The sequence below is a fragment of the Helianthus annuus genome, chromosome 4, assembly GCF_002127325.2.
Source record: "Helianthus annuus cultivar XRQ/B chromosome 4, HanXRQr2.0-SUNRISE, whole genome shotgun sequence".
Classification (NCBI taxonomy): domain Eukaryota; kingdom Viridiplantae; phylum Streptophyta; class Magnoliopsida; order Asterales; family Asteraceae; genus Helianthus; species Helianthus annuus.
The window spans coordinates 94,603,714-94,623,803 of NC_035436.2; the positions used below are offsets into that span (position 1 = coordinate 94,603,714).

Here is a 20,090-nt window from a genome sequence, read left to right on the forward strand (position 1 = left end):
CACCGAGAGTGTGGCTGCCCGGCACCCGTTAGATCTAACCTTTTGTTCTGCGGTCTAGGTATATTGTTGATTAATGGTGCTTCTGTACCCTATTCGTGACACGATTCCTCGCATCATTTTTCATAGCGCATCCTACTTTGTACTCGTTTCTCACCAAGCGCGCTTCCCGTATTCTTATATCACATCACACTTGGTACTCGTTTCTCACCAAGTGTGTTTCTTGTATTCTTATATCGCTACACACTTGGTACTCGTTCTCACCAAGTGTGCTTTTTATTATCATACCATTTGTTAAACATAAAAATATTTGTAACATGTATTTCACCCCCGAAGTTATAAAACTGAAAACAGTTAAGAGAAAAGGGGGAGCATGAACTCACAACTTTGCGTTCCTGTGCGTCGTAAACTTCACCGGATTTGCTTAATTAACGTCGTAACATATACGCGTTTCTTAACGTTAGTCACTAGGCTTGCATCGCACAAGTACAGTCACTATCTTTTGTGTATATATTCTTGTGTTAAAACTATTTTATATTTTTAACTAAGTATCTTACTTATATTATTTTCTCTAAAATTAATATAAGTATCTTGTGTTTTGCACTTTGCACCCGAATTATGTATCTTGTATGATGTATGTGTATTTTTAAGTCTTAATACGCTAGCACGTATAACACATACTATATACACTTAGCACAAAAGTTGGTGATAAAATAATATATATTTTTCTCTCAAAAATATACATACTTATATCCATTTTTATTTTTGAAGAAATCCTCATTTCTTATCACCAAAAATTAGGGAAACCTTGGTAATACTCTTAAATACATTTTTAGGGAATGAGTTCTTCAAAAACTTATATTTTTCTAAGTGTCAAAATTTATAAAAATTTTGACAGAGTTTCCCCTAAAAATGGAGGTTTCCCATGTTTTCAAAACATGTGTTTATTTTCTTTTAAATCGTCAACAATCATCAACAACAATTATCAACAATAATCATCAACAACAATCACTAATTTTCCCCATTTCATGAACTTGAGTATTTACAAAAATGTGTAGTAATTTACTAGCACATTTAGTAAGTCTTGTTATCTTTATATATAAGTTTAATTTCTTAAAAACCTTAATTTTAAAGAATATGAAGTTTCACAACTTCTAGTCGGTTTTTATGAAAATTATTTCTTTGTTAAAACTTTTGTTACACAAGTGTCCACACACTTGTTTGTTCACAAAAACACCTCCAGTTCATGAAAGATTCGGTTTTAAAACATGGTTTCGTCTTACAGTTGGTCTTTCGAAAATACCACTTGTAGATCTTTAGATCTATTAGTTTAGAACTTCATTTTACAAGAAAAATTCCTTTTTACACAAGTTCATGATTCATGTGTAGTAGAGTTTCACCCTTTAACCCTTGTTTCTTTCAAAACATCCTTATGTCATGATCCATGATCATGACCAACCCGGGTTAAATGATGATCCGAGCTACCACAACATAGATCGGGTCCAAATAACCACACAAATCAATTACTACAACATTTACACAACATGTGAGCTTTTAACCATCATTATTAGTGTTTTTAGTAGACTTTAATGCATCAACTTGTAAGATTTCGAGTTTTAACCGTTACATATCATATTAACCACTTCAAAATAGTTCAAGAATGTGATTTAAGCAACATACCACTAGCTCGAGGCTAGGGAAGAATCTAGACGCAAATAGGGTGGATAAAAGCAAGAGAATGAGGTCCTTCGCTTTCCGTTTGCACCAAGCCTCCTTATACGGGATCCTTGATACTTGTATGGACTTGGAATGTGGTGATCAAAACCGAAAAATTGATGGATTGAGAGGGGGTGTTTGGCCGTAGCTTTTCTAGAAAGAGAGAGAGGGAGAGAGTGGAAGTGTGGTGATGAGGAAGATGGAGTGATGGAATGGTGGTATTTATAGACCTTCCATATAGCATATTCCTAGCATATTCCTAGCATATTCCTGTCATATTCCTGGCATATTCCTGGTATATTCCTGGTATATTCCTAGTATATTCCTCGCATATTCCGGGCATATTCCTGGCATATTCCTGGTATATTCCTGACATATTCCTGGCATATTCCTGGTATATTCCTGGTATATTCCTGGCATATTCCTGGCATATTCCTGGTATATTCCTGGTATATTCCTGGTATATTCCTTGTATATTCTTGGTATATTCCTGGCATATTCCTGGCATATTCCTGGCATATTCCTGGGTTTTCTACGTTGTCTGCGTTTTGCAGTGTAAGCACTGTGTCGCGTAGGAACTCACGGTACGCGCTTAAACTTGAAAAATAACGTTTTTAAGCGTTTTAATTTATTTTTCAACACGAACCTGATTAAAATAAAATTTTAATCATAACAGAGCATTTGTGGGATTAAATATTATCCGGGCGGCCACCAACGTTCGTTTCGCAGTTTTGTCGTAATTAGTTCTGCACTTAAAGTGTGTTTCGGGTGCCTTTTAGTGCGTGTTTTAGCTTTCGTAACGACCATAAATTAAACCCTGATATGTACTCTTGGGTTTTAATGTACCTTTGTCGTAGGACCTACACCTAGGCCTCAATTCTAATGTCTGACTGCTTTCTGCAGTTCCGTTGACACAGTGTGTCTTACCGGTGAGTTTACTAATATTTCTGACGCAGCGCTCTCGATTGCATGAAGCAATATTTTGTAGTATACAACGTGCATGAATTCACTTGCTTAGCATCTAATTAGTCAATGTTGACATTTAAGCACATAATTGCAGTCATCAAATAATAATTAAAGTGTACGGAAGTTACCGGTTTTGTGCCAGTTGTCACAGTCGAGGCCTTGGTGAGATAATTAAAATCCGGAATAAGTTGTCAAGGTTAGGGTTCCACCCCTAGCTTAGCAACTTCTTCCTTGTTTTAGTAAAATTGGGGAGATTATTCATCAAAATATGGATTTCACTCCTGATTTGGTATAATTCTCCTCGTTTGTTATTGAAAATAATGAGGAAAGCATAGATAAATCGATAAAATCGGCATTAGTCAAGTAATCTAGTCGGGAGTTTGCGGTTTTCACACCTAATCCTGACTAGATCGCTTGATTCTATTTGAAAATTTCGAGTGCAGTGATAACGAGAAATATAGCTGGGGATAACCTATAAGCTTCGGCCTATTGGTTCCTAACTATAGTCTAGGTCTCTAAGACAGCGACCCGGACTAGGTCGTGTCTTGCCTAATTCCCTATAGTTATGGCTCTGATACCAATCTGTCACACCCCAACCGATGGCGGAATCATCGGGGCATGGCACTGAGCGAAACAGATTGTCCAGAAGTTTCCACAATAACTATCATTACCATTCAGTTTAAATAATACGTCCCATATCGTATCCCAAACATTAAAACAAGTTATTACAGATAACATCTAGTCAGGTATTCTGTTCCGACAACTCAGATTTAAATAAATAAGACAAATATTGTTCAAATGCTTCTAGGGACCCGGTCTGACAAGATCTACAGACAACTATGCTCTAGACGCTTGTTCCTGACAGACAACTATTTGTTGGGGGGGCTCTAGAGCTTTATTCTAGCCTCGCTTTCCTAGCAAGCAAACATATTAAACACCTGTCACATATGTTAAAATAAAGTCAATACATATAATGTAAAGGTGAGCATACAAGTTTGATAATAGCATATAGAGTTCGAAATAGTTTACGCATAACCAGCACGTACACAGAGGAAAACGAAGCATGTTAGTTATCGACGTGGATCTATCGATACCAATGACTGCGGGTTGACTGTCCGAGACAGTTCGCAATACATGATTACCACCGTAATCCATGCAAGTAATTGTCCTTAACAACCCCCGTGTGAACGGGTGCTGAGTCCAAACTATAGTACTACGTCGTTAAGGCAGGTAGACAGCATTCCACGTGTAAACATAACAACAAGCATTCATTTAGTCACGTAATACATGCGAATCAGTTAGCGTTCAAATAATTGAGTAGTGTATTCGATTGTGATTTTGATAAGTAACGTATGTAACACCCAAAAGTGCTAAAGCAAAAAGGGTTCGAGTATACTCACAGCGATTGATTGATGGATTGAAGGGAGCGCTTGAGAGTAGGGTTAGCCTGAATAGTTTGATAGCATAGCGATAAGCAACGTTTTACGCGTTAAAGGGTAACAAGTGATAGAGGGTCGGACAGCCTGGTCGATCGGACGGTAGGTCCAATCGGAAGGCTTGACCGTTCGGTGAACCAGTCCGTTCGGACAGTCTGTCCGGTCGGTTGGTTAGGCCGATCAGATGGACTGTTCGAGTGGATTGTTTCTTCCCTTGAGAAGGATGTGTTTCCATATGATGGGTTGACCTTTTGAGGTTTTCGTTGTAGTATTTGAGAACATTGAAGTGTTCTTACCTTTCAGGTCGATCGATCGAACGGGTTGTTCGATCGGTCAGCTTAACCGATCGGTTAGTCACTTTAGTAGTTAGTCCTCAGCAGAATGTCACCTGATCGGACATTGTGTTCGATCGGGTAGCACTCCAATACGTCGAACGAGTTGAAAATCGATTAAGTGTTGAAGCATAGTATCTCATGATCCGAAGAGTAATGTTGACAAACAGCCGTTCGTTTTGGACATTACGTCGTTCAATACCATTCTTTATGAAATTTGTCAAAGTGTGGGGCCATATGCTAGCCGATCGGCTGGCCTGGTCGATCGGTTGACATGTCCGATCGGTTGGGCTGTCCGTTCGGTCAGCATCCTGACCTGGTCGGCCTGTTCGTCTAATACTTGGTTGTTCTGATTATTTGACATTATATCGAGGTAGTTTGACAACGAGCTGAACCAAGGAACCTTCGTTCTTACTTGTTTCCCCTGCTCGGACAGGAATCACCCAAGTCCGGCCGGTGAACTGTTCGGAACGGTAGTTCAACGTTTAACCCGAAATCGGTGAACCACGTAGATAGAATCCGAATCTTGAACCACTCATCCATTAGAATGATTGGTGAGTTGACTCAAGCTCCGTTTCTACCGGTTTGAAGGCATTGAGTGTAAAAGAGTTGAAAGAAAGTTGGAAATCCTCCTTTCAATCCTTTACATCATGTAAATGTTTAGATCTGTGATAGATCTTAGCTTATTTATGTGGAAATCGGTTAGATCCAAGCTGTTCATAGTGGAATGAGGCCAAAACATGATGTTCTTGAAGAACACCATGATGACATCATCCTAGAATGCTTAGATCTTGATGATTTCACGGTTTGAAATCAAGATTCGAAAGATAGAAAGGTGTAGGAGTGTGTATTGATCAAGAAAGTACAAGATTTAGGATGAAAACTTACCGGAATCGGAAGAAATCTGAGAAAAGGGGAGGAGCACGAGCTGGTCGGTCAAATAGTTTCCAAAAGTGCAAAGAATGACAATGACAGGACTATTTATAGGCTCCAAAAGAGGAAAGGGCTAGCCGATCGGCCAGGCATCCCAATCGGACAGCTTACTCGATCGGACAGTCCGTCCGATCGGCTGGGCTGTTCGATCGGCTGACAGCCTGATCGATCAACAGCCTGTTTCGAGTGTTTGGTGCGATGATTTCTGATATTTCGATTTCGATTTAAGACGATACGAGTACGATAGAGTTTCCTATTCAAATTACTTTTAGTCCCAACCACTATATCTGCATACAAGCATCTATATCTCGCGTAACCTCCTTTCCACTAACTATCACGATTCGATTTCGATTGCATTCGATCGAGTTTCGAATCACAATTCGAGTTTCGATTGATTCGATTGATTACCACACAAAACATAAAGTAAACACGCACAGGTAACACATGAGGCACACACACAAGTATTATAACACCAAATTCGCATAGTTCGAGTTTCGAGTCGATTGATGATTCGATTAGCTTGATTATTGATTGATTAACTTTATCGCATTGTTACTTCCTACTATTCACAGTCGTAAGTTGGTTCGCGTCGATTAAACATTCGATTACTTCGATTTATTCTGATTAACAATACTTACTCCACATAATACAAATAAAACATAAAATAGACTAATTATAGTAAAAAAAAAGTCAAAGTTGACTTGGACTTTGACTTTGACATTCGAAAACACGGGCTGTTACATAAAATGGTTAGTGATTTATTGTTGATTGATTGGATGATTTTTTTTTGAAAAGAAAATGATATGCTAAATAGCATGGACATCTCCATTTACAAAGGAAACTATGGCAAAATTTTCTAAAAATACCAACACTTAGAAAATATTTTCTAAACAATTGATTACAAGTGTATTTTTAACTATGATTTCCATATAAACTTTTCCATAGACTTTTGTAACAAAAATACAAGTATTGGAGGTTGGTTTTTACAAATAAAGATGGGTAAATATGTATTTAGAATATATATTTACATTAAAGACATTGTGTGTGATTATGTGAAGTAGAGGTATTATTTTAGGATTTAAAATAATATAACTCACAAATACCAAGAATTTACAACACCAAAATAGTACCAAAAATTACATGGAATGAAATAAATAAGTTACACACTTGATATTGTGAAACCGAACGCAATAACGTAACTTACGAAATATTCCGAGAAGTACCGTTACAATATATTTTTGGTAAACATTATTTTGGATACAAACGAAACGAAAGTATGATTTTTATTATTACAATGTATATCATATTTTCGACAAAGAGGAAATATATTACTTTTGGAAGTAAAAATATATTTTCTTAGAATATTTAGAAGATATATGATTTTTGAAGAAAAATATATATTTTCTTGACGACACATTATTTTTGGACAAAACAAGTCTACGTATATTTTCTAAGTGAAAATGTATTATTTTGGAAACTACAAATACAAGAATACGAGAATACATGTATGAAATACTCCCATCCTTCGGAAGGAAACACGAAAACAAATACTTGAAAAGTATTATAACTCTGGATGATGTAAAGACATAAAGAAAACGTAACTTAAAACATGAATACTAAGGCAAGGCACGGCTCGCTCGTCTAATAGACCCTAGCACATTGTAGGTACTCGTATTTGCTGACGAGATTTGAGTTACGAGAACTGAAGACGCAAAACAGTGAGTTCATGTTCACCCTTTTCTTTAACTGTTTTTGGTTTTATAACTCTCGGGGGTGGAATACATGTACGAATGCTTAAACGGTATGAAATGCCTATGAAATACTAGATCATGTGAGCATAGACTAAATACAGAAATGCCATTAATACTTAATTAGGGACGAGGGTTAGATCTAACGGGTACGGCCGAACCCCACTCATGGTCACAACTAGTACCTAGTAGTGCTTCGGAGTCCCAGTCGAGGTAAATCGACACAGTCGAGGTTAATCGACACAGTCGAGGGTAATCGACACAATCAAGATAAATTGACACAGTCGAGGTTAATCGACACAGTCGAGGAAAATCGACAAGGGTATGAGCCATTACGAGTGCTCCCTATGAGCCATTACGAGTGCTCCCTATGAGCCATAACGAGTGCTCCCTATGTCCTCACATGCCTTAAAGTTCTTGTAAAACATTCATGTTCATGCACGCTTTTCATACCTGTTTATAAAGGAGTCTCTCAAAGTTTTACAAGAATTACATTACACAAACAAGACGCATCAACTCGCTCAACTTTTTGTTGATGTTTTCCAAAATTACATGTATTTCAGGTAACAGGATGGATCTTGGACGCATGTGTCGTAACTAGAAGTTTAGATGTCATCCACTTTTGTTGGTTTGTAACCTAGTCGAAGGTTGTGTTTTAAAAACTTGAATAAACAATGTTTGTAATACATAAATTTTATGAATGGATGAACATCGTTTTGATCATGTAGTTGTTTATTACGATTGAATGCAATGATATTAAACCAGTCACACATCATACGCTTCCGCAAGAGACAGGGTGTGACATAAGTCTCCCTCTCTCTTCTCTCTCTATCATGGTTGTAAAACAAGGTTTCCAAGGCCGAGTGCTCCCCGAGTAGTCGCTACAAGGTAGGCTGCCGAGGCGACTTTCTCTAACTCCGACTAATTACGCGGAATCGATCAAACGCGGTCAAACTCGACCAAAATCAGATCTAGTAGGTCAATTCGGACCGAGTTTGACTTAAAAAATAATAAAACATAATTTATATGACTATCATATTAAATAATGAATATCATTTTCACGTATTTTGTTATAGATATTAGTAAATTTATGTTATTAGACATATATTTAATTTCCGAAAACTAATTTCTTTATAATTTAACATGTCCGAGTACTCCCCGAGTACTCTCTGCGTATACCGAGTACCCTCAACTCCCCGCTCGACCGACTAGGGAGCGCCTAGCGACTTTTGCAACCATGTTCTCTATCACATAGTCTCCTCTCATTCCCCTCTCTATCTCTCTTCACCCACTACCACCACCTTTCACTACCACCTCGGCGCCTCCCACCACCAACACCCACCGTCGCAACCTCCCACCACTACCTTTCAACCGCCGCCACAACCTCCCACCACCAACCTTCATCCGCCACATCCCATCTCCCACCACCAACACCCAACCACCACCGCATCCATTGCTCAGATCTGAACCATACACAACAGATGCAAAACATAAATTCAAATAAATCATGAGTAAATTGCCATTTTAGTCCCTAAGTTTTGTCAAAATTTGCCATTTTAGTCCAAATAGTTTTTTTTATGCCTCTGGGTCCCTAACTTTTACATTTTGTTGCCATTTTGATCATTTTGTCTAACTCCATCCAAAAACCCAGTTTATAACAGGGGTATTTTTGGGATTTCCTTAAAAAATGTTTTCAGTTGCCATTTTGATCCAATTCCAAAAAATCAAAAAAATTCCAAAAAATTCAAAAAAATCTAAAAAACAAAAAAATTCTAAAAAAATCATAAAAATTCAAAAAAAATCTAAAAATAAAAAAAAAAATCTAAAAATAAAAAAAAATTCTAAAAAATCATATAAATTCTAAAAAATAAAAAAAAAATCTAAAAAAATCCAAAAATCATTAAATGTTTCGTCACGAACCGTTTCGACCCATACCGTTTCGAACCCGAACCGTTTCGAGCCGAACCGTTTTGACGCGAACCGTTTCGACGCGTACCGTTTCGAACCGTACCGTTTCGAACCGAACCGTTTCGACCCGTACCATATCGAACCGAACCGTTTCGAGCCCGTACCGGTTCGGTTCGATACGGTACGGTTCGATACGGTACGGGTCGAAATGGTATGGTTCGAAACGGTTCGGTTCGATACGGTACGGGTCGAAAGGGTTCGGTTCGAAACGGTTCGCGTCGAAACGGTTCAGTTGGAAACGGTACGGTTCGAAACGGTACGGGTCGAAACGCTTCGCGTCGAAACGGTTCGGCTCGAAACGGTTCGGGTTCGAAACGGTACGGGTCGAAACGGTTCGTGTCGAAACGGTTCGGCTCGAAACGGTTCGCGTCGAAACGGCTCGGTTCGATACGGTGCGGGTCGAAACGGTACGGTTCGAAACGGTTTGCGTCGAAACGGTACGGTTCGATACGGTACGGGTTCGAAACGGTTCGCATCGAAACGGTTGGTTCGATACGGTATAGGTCGAAATGGTTCGGTTCGAAACAGTACGGGTTTGAAACGGCTCGCGTCGAAACGGTTCGGTTTGATACGGTATGGGTCGAAACGGTTCGGTTCGGTTCGAAACGGTACGGTCGAAACGGTTCGTGCCGAAACATATGATTTTTGGATTTTTTAGAATTTTTTTGATTTTTTGGAATTTTTATTATTTTTTAGAATTTTTTGAATTTTTTAGACTTTTTATGATTTTTTAGAATTTTTTTGATTTTTAGATTTTTTTGAATTTTTTGGATTTTTTTGATTTTTTTTTATTTTTGATTTTTTGGAATTGGATCAAAATGGCAACTGAAAATATTTTTTAAGGAAATCCCCAAAATACCCCTGTTACAAACTGGGTTTTTGGATGGAGTTAGACAAAATGATCAAAATGGCAACAAAATGTAAAAGTCAGGGACCTAGAGGCAAAAAAAAATTAGTTGGACTAAATGGCAAATTTTGACAAAACTCAGGGACTAAAATGGCAATTTACGCAATAAATCATACACTACTACCAGAGTATCATTATAAAATCATTAAAACTGAAAACCTAAATACATTCATGAACCGAAGTCATAAACAAATCTGAACCACTTTCACAAATAGATTCAAAAAATCAAATCAAGTATAGAACAAGAACATATCACCTAAAACCTGCATATATAATAATCATTCCCAAACACCTTGCGCATCGACTCAATCGGCTTCCGAACCGGATTCCTAGGTCTAAACACAACACTCATATTCACCAACGCCTTAATCCGATTAGGCAGCAACAAACAAAAGTTCCAAGCGATACTCGCTCCCCAATTGTACGCCACAAGGAACACCTGATTGAGCCCCAGCGCATCAAGGAGGCACATGAGGTCTATAACGATGTGAAACACGGTGTAATCAGCGGTAGAGGTAGGTGTGTTAGTTCTGACGTATCCGCGGAGGTCTGGAGCGATTGTCCGGTAGCCGGCAGCGGGGAGGTGGAGCATCTGGTGGTGCCACGTGTACTAGAGCTCCCAGAAACAATGTAGGAAATGGATTGGTGGACCGTAGTTTGAGATTTCACGCGGTGTTGCGACGGGAGGAGAGGTGACCGGCGGCAGGGTGGCGGTGCTTTGTATGTGACACCCCAGGAAAATCAGGAAAACAACGCAACTTAACTAGCTTCCTCAATAACCACGCACTAAATTTCGGGAGGAAATTTTCTTAACAGGGGGAGAATGTGACAACCCTCAAAATTCCACGTATTCCGTACAATTTATTAATGATAATTAAAGTGATTGATGATTGTGCTAAACTATTTAACTGCTCTCTGATTTCTGTGTTATGCTTACATGTGCGTGTTAGCATACTAGTAGTATACAGAAAAATTACTAAATAGTCCGGTATGTTTTCCTATGTGTTAGGAATAAATTGCGTTACAAAAATATATAAATAAGACGCCTTACGGAACAATTAAACAATTTTAACAGAACGGTATCTGACCGAACAACCGGACATTACCCGGGATACTAAATATTTGTCAAACATATTATGTAATTATTCTGAACTAGTCATGATCCCCGTATGCCATAACACCCGCTAAAAAGTTACTAACAAACATATATCATTCTAATACTTACAATCTAACTATCTTTTGCAAGTTTTTACATCAAAGCCCCCCCCCCCCCCCAACGATTTTAGTCCCTCAAGGGACCCCACATATCATTCTCACCATACTTCAAATATCTTGTAAGATTATCTTTGATTTATTTATTAGATTGTTAGCTTGTTGAAGTAGACATAAAATATGGAATGATTATTAGAAGTATGGAACCGTAAGATACTTCAAATATCTTGTAAGATTATCTTTGATTATTTATTAGATTGTTAGCTTGTTGAAGTAGACATAAAATATGGAATGATTATTAGAAGTATGGAACCATAAGGTACTTCAAATATCTTGTCAGATTATCTTTGATTTATTTATTAGATTGTTAGCTTGTTGAAGTAGACATAAAATATGGAATGATTATTAGAAGTATGGAACCATAAGATCATCCATCATTCTCAATCTTTCACCTCCCTTATTTCACTCATCTCTCTCTCACTTTCGGTCACTCCCAAACCGCCACCATCAACACCCTAAACAACCATCATCCTCCAAGTTTCAAGTCCCATTCAAGGTTAAAAGTTGATACAAGAGAGTTTGCCTTGTGTGGAGCTTCATAAGGGCTTTGTTCCTACCTTTTTCACCATCATCCTCTCCATCTTCTTCACTAAGAATCATCCCTAGCTTTAAGCTAGTAGTAAGTCTCGGTTTACCCTTGATCATCTTACTTTTATGGCTAATATTTGTAGAATGATATTTATTTCACAAGAACACTAAAAAGGGTTTAAACAAGAAGATGAAACATGATGTAATTGTGTTAGTATGAAGTTGTTTTGATATGTACTGAGTATTTGCTGATTCACTTGTTGATATGGATGTTTGATGTTGATACGATCACTAAACATAATTAACGGGATCAACCGAATACAAACTAGTAAGCTAGAGAGCAAAAACAGCAATCTGTCCATACTTTACAGCCAACTTCAGTTGGCCGTAAACAGGTCATAAACTCAACGAAAAACCGATATTTTGAATCTAAAATATTTCATTATGAAATACGGTTCTAATGGCACCGGAATCGTAATTTTTGGACTTCGTTTACTATTTTTAAAGTGTAAATTTGTAACAGCAACTTAAGCTGAATTTTGACAGCAATAAATGGGTGTTATACTTTCGGTCATAACCTGAGTTTTGTGATGAATCGGACCATGAAATTTATACAGTAGATGACAGCCGATGCAAGTGTAATTACCCCACTGGAATTTCGTAAATCGGACACACGATGAATTTTTAATAAATTGTTCCGTGGACTGTGGTCAGAAATTCATAAATCTGAGTTCAGTCCGGAATATGAATTTTTATAAAATATTGGTAGTGAACCGGACCCCGATATTTTTATGAAATGAAATATGGAACGTTTATGACATCTTGTAAAAATTTGGGAATTTTTGGAATAATTTAACTATTTTATTAAAATGTCCGAAAACAGCCGGTTTTGAATATGAATGCTGAATTGAGATAAGTTGTGACTTGCGTGTCTAAATGTCAAGTATGCTATCCGTGAATGATCTAACATGTTATATATGTTATGTGCATTATCGTATGTTTGATTTTGAGTGGGGAATGGATGGGAAACTTAGATGGGCATAAACCGTTAAAACGATGCATGTTGTGTGATAGATACGTGTAGGAACTTTGTGTTCTATTTGAAAGCCACTAAATGACTAACTGGTAAATTATATTAGGACGTGATTGACCGACCTTGACTGTTAGCTATATTTGAGAATCTAACCGAGCAAACCGAGGTGAGTTCACACACTTTCTAAGGCATGGGATTCCCGGTGGTTTGGGAATGGGTTAAAGAATTAAAACGGAATCTACATATCTTACTTAGGTAGGATATGTACGGCCATCCTCCTCGGGTAGGATGCCAGTATTAATCCTGCGTATTCTCTTTGGGAGAACTACGTACGTTCGTCCTCCTTGTGTAGGACAACAACCTTAAACTTTCTAGACAAAACTCTATCATAAGTCCCTCATTTTATATCGACTTAATCGCCGAGGCCAATGGCGAGCGGGTAATTAGTTAATAGCGCTATTAGGTTTAACAAACCTCACACCGTGCCAGTCGGACGGGCATGTACTAATGGACTATGGCAAACCATCAGTGATGATAGACACTGATGTAGGGCACAACTTACTTGCGTAGTAGTCGATTTCATACGGTCTAGTGGTTCACATGGGGAAGCCCGCACTAATCATGAACAGGGTATGGGTAATAAAGAATGAACTGGTTAAACTTTCTTTCAACTACGGGGTAACCCCCACGGCAATGACGCCAAAGAAAGACAAACCACGTTTTCGGAAAACAACTTAAAACTAAACAACCAAACGTGAACTCACTCAACTTTGTTGTTGGCTCGTTGTTACATGCCTTACAGGTCGTTAAATGCTTGGAGCTTGCACGAGAAGAAGGAGTCGTTGTGGGATACGGACTATCATGTTCCGTAATAAACCCTTAATCCTTATGAACTTATTAAACTTGCGTTTTGAACTTTAACTTATAAACTATGGACTTATATTTTGGACTTTACGTTTATGCTTCCGCTGTTTAAATTAAAACTTGGTTAACTAGCTTTTGGTCACCAATCGTATTGTGGTTGGCTTTAATTACTTAAATACGTAGTTCAGTATGATTGGTGGCTCGATCCTGGTCATGCCACGCCTCCAAGCGGTAGTACTCCGCATGGTGGATTTTGGGGGTGTGACATTGTAGGTTAGAGAGAGAGGAGAGACTGCAATTTTTTTAAAGTATATATCTTTTTCATTATATACATAATAGTCACTAGACAATAAACATTTACATAATAGTCCATGTAATGGTGAAAAGACAAATATGCTCTCATATGCAAGACACATGACCATATTTAACTAAAAAAATCTAATTGGGTTTAGCCTAATGGTTAAAACTTGCAAGATTTTGAAATATAAAATATAAAACTTGCAAACTTTTACGTTAAATAACACCAATTGCAAAGTAATGTAATCGTAAAGGACAAAACTTGTTACTCTAGTTAAAAATAGGGGTATTGGATTTTAATAATCCCAAGTTTCACTAATTGGCCGGTAATAATCCCAACTTCAAAAATTGCCTACAACAGTCCCAACTTGTAAGATTTTGGCCACCAATGATCCTTGTCTAACTGGGTTATAACCTTGTTGGGCTGGTGACCTGCAACTTATTTCGGCGACCTGTTTTACCCCTGAAACCACCAAACGAGACCACCACCAATCATCTCCGACCTCCTGTAATCTTCTCCGCTTCTCAAAAGTTTAAAATTTCCACCATCTACGCAACTCCGGTGACCTGCAACTTATTCTGACGACCTTCTTTACCCCTGAAACCATCATAGGAGACCACACTTGTCATCTCCAACCTCTAGTGACCTTCTTTGCCGCTCAAAACTTCAAAAAACTAACTGGGTTATAACCCAGTTAGACAAGGATCATTGGTGGCCAAAATCTTACAAGTTGAGACTGTTGTAGGCAATTTTTGAAGTTGGGATTATTACCGGCCAATTAGTGAAACTTGGGATTATTAAAATCCAATACCCCTTAAAAATACAAACATAAGAATCTTATAAATTATAGACATGTAGATAGGAACGAATGGGTTGATATTTAAAGAAGGGAATAAAAAATATGTTGGTGATGCTACGTGTGTGGCTGAAGCAGGGACGGCCCCTTATGGTGCGAGTCGGGGTCCACAAACCCTAATGTTTTTCAAAAAAAAAATAGTAGAACCGTCATGTTAAATTTTTCAAGGACCCCATAAAATAAATTAGTTGGACCACATGGTATTAAAAGCAAAGATGGTATGGTGGTAAATCCTCTTGTGTTCTAACAAATAGGTCTCGAGTTCAAGTCTTGTTTTTTAGTTTATTTTTTCCATCAAAATTAACCTACTGTTTTAAAACAGCACAACCACCCAACCCTTTAATTTGCTTCTTTAAAATGAGAGTTAATTACATAGTTAGTCCCTGTGGTTTACACAAAGTAACATACTTAGGTACTAATAGTTTAAAATCATATTCTAGGGTATTAACTTTTCATTTTATAACGGTTGGAGGTATTAACGTTATTTGTAGGTTTAAAATCCACATTCTATTAGTACCTAAGTATGTTATTTTGTGCAAACCACAGGGACTAACTATGTTAATACCCTAGAGTTAATACCTCCAAACGTTACAAAATGAAAAGTTAATCCCCTAGAAGGTGATTTTAAACTATTAGTACCTAAGTATGTTATTTTATGCAAACCACAGGGACTAAATGTGTAATTAACTCTTAAAATGATAAATTTAATGTATCCGAATGATTTTATTTCACATTTGATTACCAAATAAAACTTTCAACATATAGTGGCGTTAAAAAAAGCTTAAACAAAATTTTGAAGTTATGTGAAGTAGTTGTGTTGTTTAGGTAGCTTTTGGTTTCAAGCAACTTATTAATCACCACAGTTTGATAACTTGATTTTTGAAAATGGTTATTAATAATGTGTTGGTTTCATGTCCACTTAATGCTTCTACTTTATTTCCTAGGCCCAATCTGACCCGACTTGACTACGATGACCGACCCAAAAATTTTAATGTTTGATTGGTAAATTTTTAACACAAAAAAATAAACCCAATGAAAAAAAATCATGAGTCCTCAAGTGGGCCGAAGGATTAAAATATTATGTGGGGGGACCAACGCGGTGAATAATATACTCGTTTATCACGTTACGCATTAGAATAATAGTAACGAAAATGAGTCATCAATCAAATCGCTTCCTTCCCTTCCCTTATAAATACCGTTCCTTTCTTCCCCTCTGATCCTCCTCTGCTTACAAATTTCAATCTCTCCATCATGGATTCATACTCCCCTTTCGATTCTCTCATCTTCGGTATGTATGCATTCTTTCTTTCTTATTCTCTGTTATGTTGGAGAAATCTTGAAGATGGACATTAATCGCAGATTTGGATGATACTCTGTACTCTTCAAGCATCGGATTCGGTGACGCCACCAAGCGTAACATAGATGGTAGGTAGGTACCACACACACAGAAAGCAAGTGAAAAATAAGATTCTAATCAGTCGATTAATTTGTTTCTAGCAGATTTTTTAGTTGAAAAATGCGGATTTGAACCGAGGAAAGCTTCTGCTCTTCGTGTTCAACTCTTCAAAACCTACGGAAGCACTCTCGCTGGGTTACGAGTAAGTCACCCTGTCTGTCTGTCTGTCTGGAATGAGTTAGATGATAGATAGATCACCAATTACAATCAATCTGTGCGTGCAGGCGTTAGGTTATGATGTGGACGCCGATGAATACCACAGCATCGTGCACGGAAGGTTGCCTTACCATCTAATCAACCCAGATCATCAATTAAGAGACCTTTTGCTCACCATCACTCAACGCAAAATCGTAAGTTATACTAATTACTGCTCTGATTTTTTCCTACCTTAGGAATGAATTACAAGTATGTTACTTTCTTTTAGATATTCACAAATTCGGATCGAGCCCATGCGATCAAGGCGTTGAATCTTCTTGGAATAGCCGACTGCTTTGAGCAGATCATCTGTTTTGAGACCATGAATCCGAATCTATTCAATTCCAAGTCCAAGTCGGAGGACTTCCCTGTGGTTCTGAAGCCTTCATTAGAGGCCTTCAATATTGCTATTGACGCTGCTCAGGTTGACCCTACCACAACGGTATTACCACCTCCAATCAACTCTCAATAATTATATTATATTTTAATTTAAATGACGTCTTTGTGTTTGTTTAATTTCACAGCTGTTTTTTGACGACAACGTTGGAAATATTGCAGCAGCCAAAGCTGTTGGACTTCATACCGCTGTGGTATTCTCTCACTTTTAAATTTAAATAAATAAATTAGATACAAATAACTTTAACTATAACTAACAATAATATTATAAAGTTTCCATCCATAAAAGCGACTTCATATGTGATTTTTTTATGATGATTATCAAATGTAATTGGTATATTTTGACCAATAATAATAAGTTTTATTAAAACCCAATTTGGCTGTCATTTTCTATTGCTATTTCAATAAATAATTGACATTTATAATACGTTTTCTTTTGAGATTAAAAGGCGGATAATTATTTCTTATTTTTCTAGATGATTAATTGTTAATTCTTGGACAGGTTGGAAAAACAATGGTGACAAATGGAGCAGATTATGCTTTGGAGAAGATACATGACCTGTCGCAAGTTATTCCTGAAATATGGTTCGCAAAACCGCACTTGACTGTGTAAATGAATGTAAAACAACAATAAACCGTGCCTCGGAACGTACATATAAAACAAACTCATGGCAATGTCTGTAGAGAATTGAAGCTAATTAATTTGTTATCAGTGTCTAATAAACAATGATATCAACTTTACTTGTTTGGTTTGTATGTATTCAAAGGCAAACTAGGATAAATAAATGTTCAACTGTAACTAATAAATTAGTTATAATGATAATGTCGTGTGTATTTGTGATGGAACTTGTAACTTCTAAAAATACAAGCTCTTTTGTTGCATGCGCGCATTATATGTTTGGGTTAAGGTTGTTTCCTCTGGGTAGTGGTTGTGGACAGGGGCGGACTTATGTAAAAGTATCGGGTTCCCAGGAACCCAGTCGGTTTTTAATTTTTAGTGTAAATATATATAGTAAACCAAAAAGTAACCCATAAATAAAATACAAAGGGAACCCATAAACTAAAAGCTTTGGTTGTTCCCGCATTGGGCATTTTTTATGTTTTTATTTCGTTTTTTTTTTTTTTCCTTTAATGAAAAACCCATTTAGGGTTACACTCACACAAAACAAAACGCAGCAGAAGAAAAGAAAAGTGAAGTCGCAAGAACAAGAAAACACCGCATCCACCCTCACCCTCACCCTTACCCTCTCCGGCGACCACCTCCTCTCCTCTGGCCATCCTTCTCCGGCGTCGTTCTTCTCCGGCGACCGTCTAAATGAGCTGTTTTGATGTTTTAACAATGATGTTAAATTGTAAGATAGCTTGAAATGAACTGTTTTGATGTTTTAACTTGTTCTAAATTGTTTTGATGGTTTAGTGTAATGCAGCTACTCTAGTTTGTCTTGTGATATTTATTCATAAATTGTGGATTCATTCCAGATATTGTTGAATGAAGTTTTGGTTTTATAGTGACACTAGAGAAAGAAGGCTAATCTTTTAGTTAGGTATGTTAAATTCACCAGCTTTAGTTTTTGGTCTAGGGCCTTGTTCTAGAGTAATTTTACATTATAAAAGTGTTTGTTGATGATGATATTGTTGGTGGCAGACGGTGCAAATGCAGATAGTGCTTTGATATATTTTGAGTCCTCCCTTCATTTACTCAACGGTTTTAAGCATCAAAGTAGGCGAAATCTGAGGTAAAGTTTCTTTCAATTTTAACTCAAATACTCAATAGAAGATAGATTTTGATATGAATTCGTTACTTGTGATTTGTGGTTTTCATAGGATAGTTTTTTTATTTGATATAAGGTTTAGCTCTTTAGCAATTTTAGTTTTTATGAAACCTGAATTTTTGGGCTAATGCTAATAGAAATTTGATATGAAATTTAGGTCTTTATTACGTTCCGTGACCCGACCCGACCCAAGCTGGCCTGACCCGAAAATTATAACGTATGGTTGTGAAAATTTGACCATCCAAAAAAAGTGAACCCATAGGAAAAAAATCCTGGATCCGCCACTGGTTATGGACGTGGCCCTCCTTGACCGGGTCTTCTCTCTCCCCATCATGACAGTTAAGAGTATATCTCTTAGTTGTCGCATGGCGTTTGCTCGAGCCTTAACTGTTGCATTATGCAAGGTGGTCGCTATGCCGGAGTCTGTTGAGGCATGGGTTAAACTCTTGTTATTACCTCGTTGCACCTTGCGGGTGTTCTGGCCCTCCAACAGACAAGAACGTAGGTCAGCGAATAGGAAGTCCTTGCAATGTCGTAGTATTCAGCGGGCACTAGTGTCACACCCACTCGTAGGCGGAAGCGCAAGATGTGATCTTGATAAGTTATCATTGCATTCGAATAAGTAAACATGGTATATGAATAAGATAAGTATGATGTCCATCCATACGATTGATTTAAATGAAATTACAAGTCACATGGGTTGTTCATGAAAGACAATCCAAAGTTTTAAGTTTGACAAAAGACTTGTAAACAAAATATAGTTTATACAAATCAAGGCTTTGCATTTCATATTTCGCACGAAGACGGAATATGTGAACCAAACCCTTCAAAAGGATGGCATCGAATTCCCGACTCTTGTTCTTGTCTTGTTTCCAAGCAAAGTCCACTCATTTCCTAAAATACATGTTAAGTAAAAACGTCAACAAAAGTTGGTGAATTCATGTGTTTTATTTTGTATCAAATGAATCTTTAAAACATTTGAAATATGTTTGTAATGAAATCCGGCATGTAAAACGTCTATAAAATCTGTTATCATTAATGTTTTGCAAGGACATTAATATGTGTGCCGACATGGAAGCAACCAAACCTAGACGATTTTTGTGTCGAATATCCTCGACATGGGACACAAAAGCACTCCAACGGTCTCACGGACCAGGAGTGGGGCTCGTCACAACCCTATAGATCTACCACTTTCGTTCCTCGGTCTGTATGTGTGATTAATGGCTACTTATGTTTCTAACCTATGCGCACATGATCTATGTTTGTTTCATTCCCTAGCTTATCATACCACTTGTTACATGTATCTCGCCCGAAAGTTTAAAAACTGAAAAGCTTTTAAAAGAGGGGGACATGAACTCACTGCTTGCATTGCATGCTAACCGCTAACAATCTTGGGGTTCCGTATATGTATCACACA

At 37.5% G+C, this 20,090-nt stretch overlaps 1 protein-coding gene across 3 annotated transcripts; it reads left to right on the top strand.

The window, feature by feature from the left end:
- The first annotated feature begins 15,998 nt into the window (after nt 1-15,998).
- LOC110879717 (suppressor of disruption of TFIIS) lies at nt 15,999-17,747 on the top strand. 3 transcript variants are annotated; one of them, XM_022128234.2, is made up of 7 exons: nt 15,999-16,142; nt 16,214-16,279; nt 16,355-16,452; nt 16,535-16,660; nt 16,735-16,947; nt 17,030-17,095; nt 17,404-17,747. In XM_022128234.2, the coding sequence occupies exons 1-7, from the start codon at nt 16,106-16,108 to the stop codon at nt 17,512-17,514; spliced, it is 717 nt and encodes a 238-aa protein (XP_021983926.1). In that variant the 5' UTR covers nt 15,999-16,105; the 3' UTR covers nt 17,515-17,747. The 3 variants fall into 3 exon arrangements, with proteins under 3 accessions (XP_021983926.1, XP_021983927.1, XP_035845531.1); XM_022128235.2 differs by having other exon boundaries at nt 16,121-16,142; nt 16,214-16,283; XM_035989638.1 differs by lacking the exon at nt 15,999-16,142 and having other exon boundaries at nt 16,262-16,283; nt 16,352-16,452.
- Nucleotides 17,748-20,090: the final 2,343 nt, after the last annotated feature.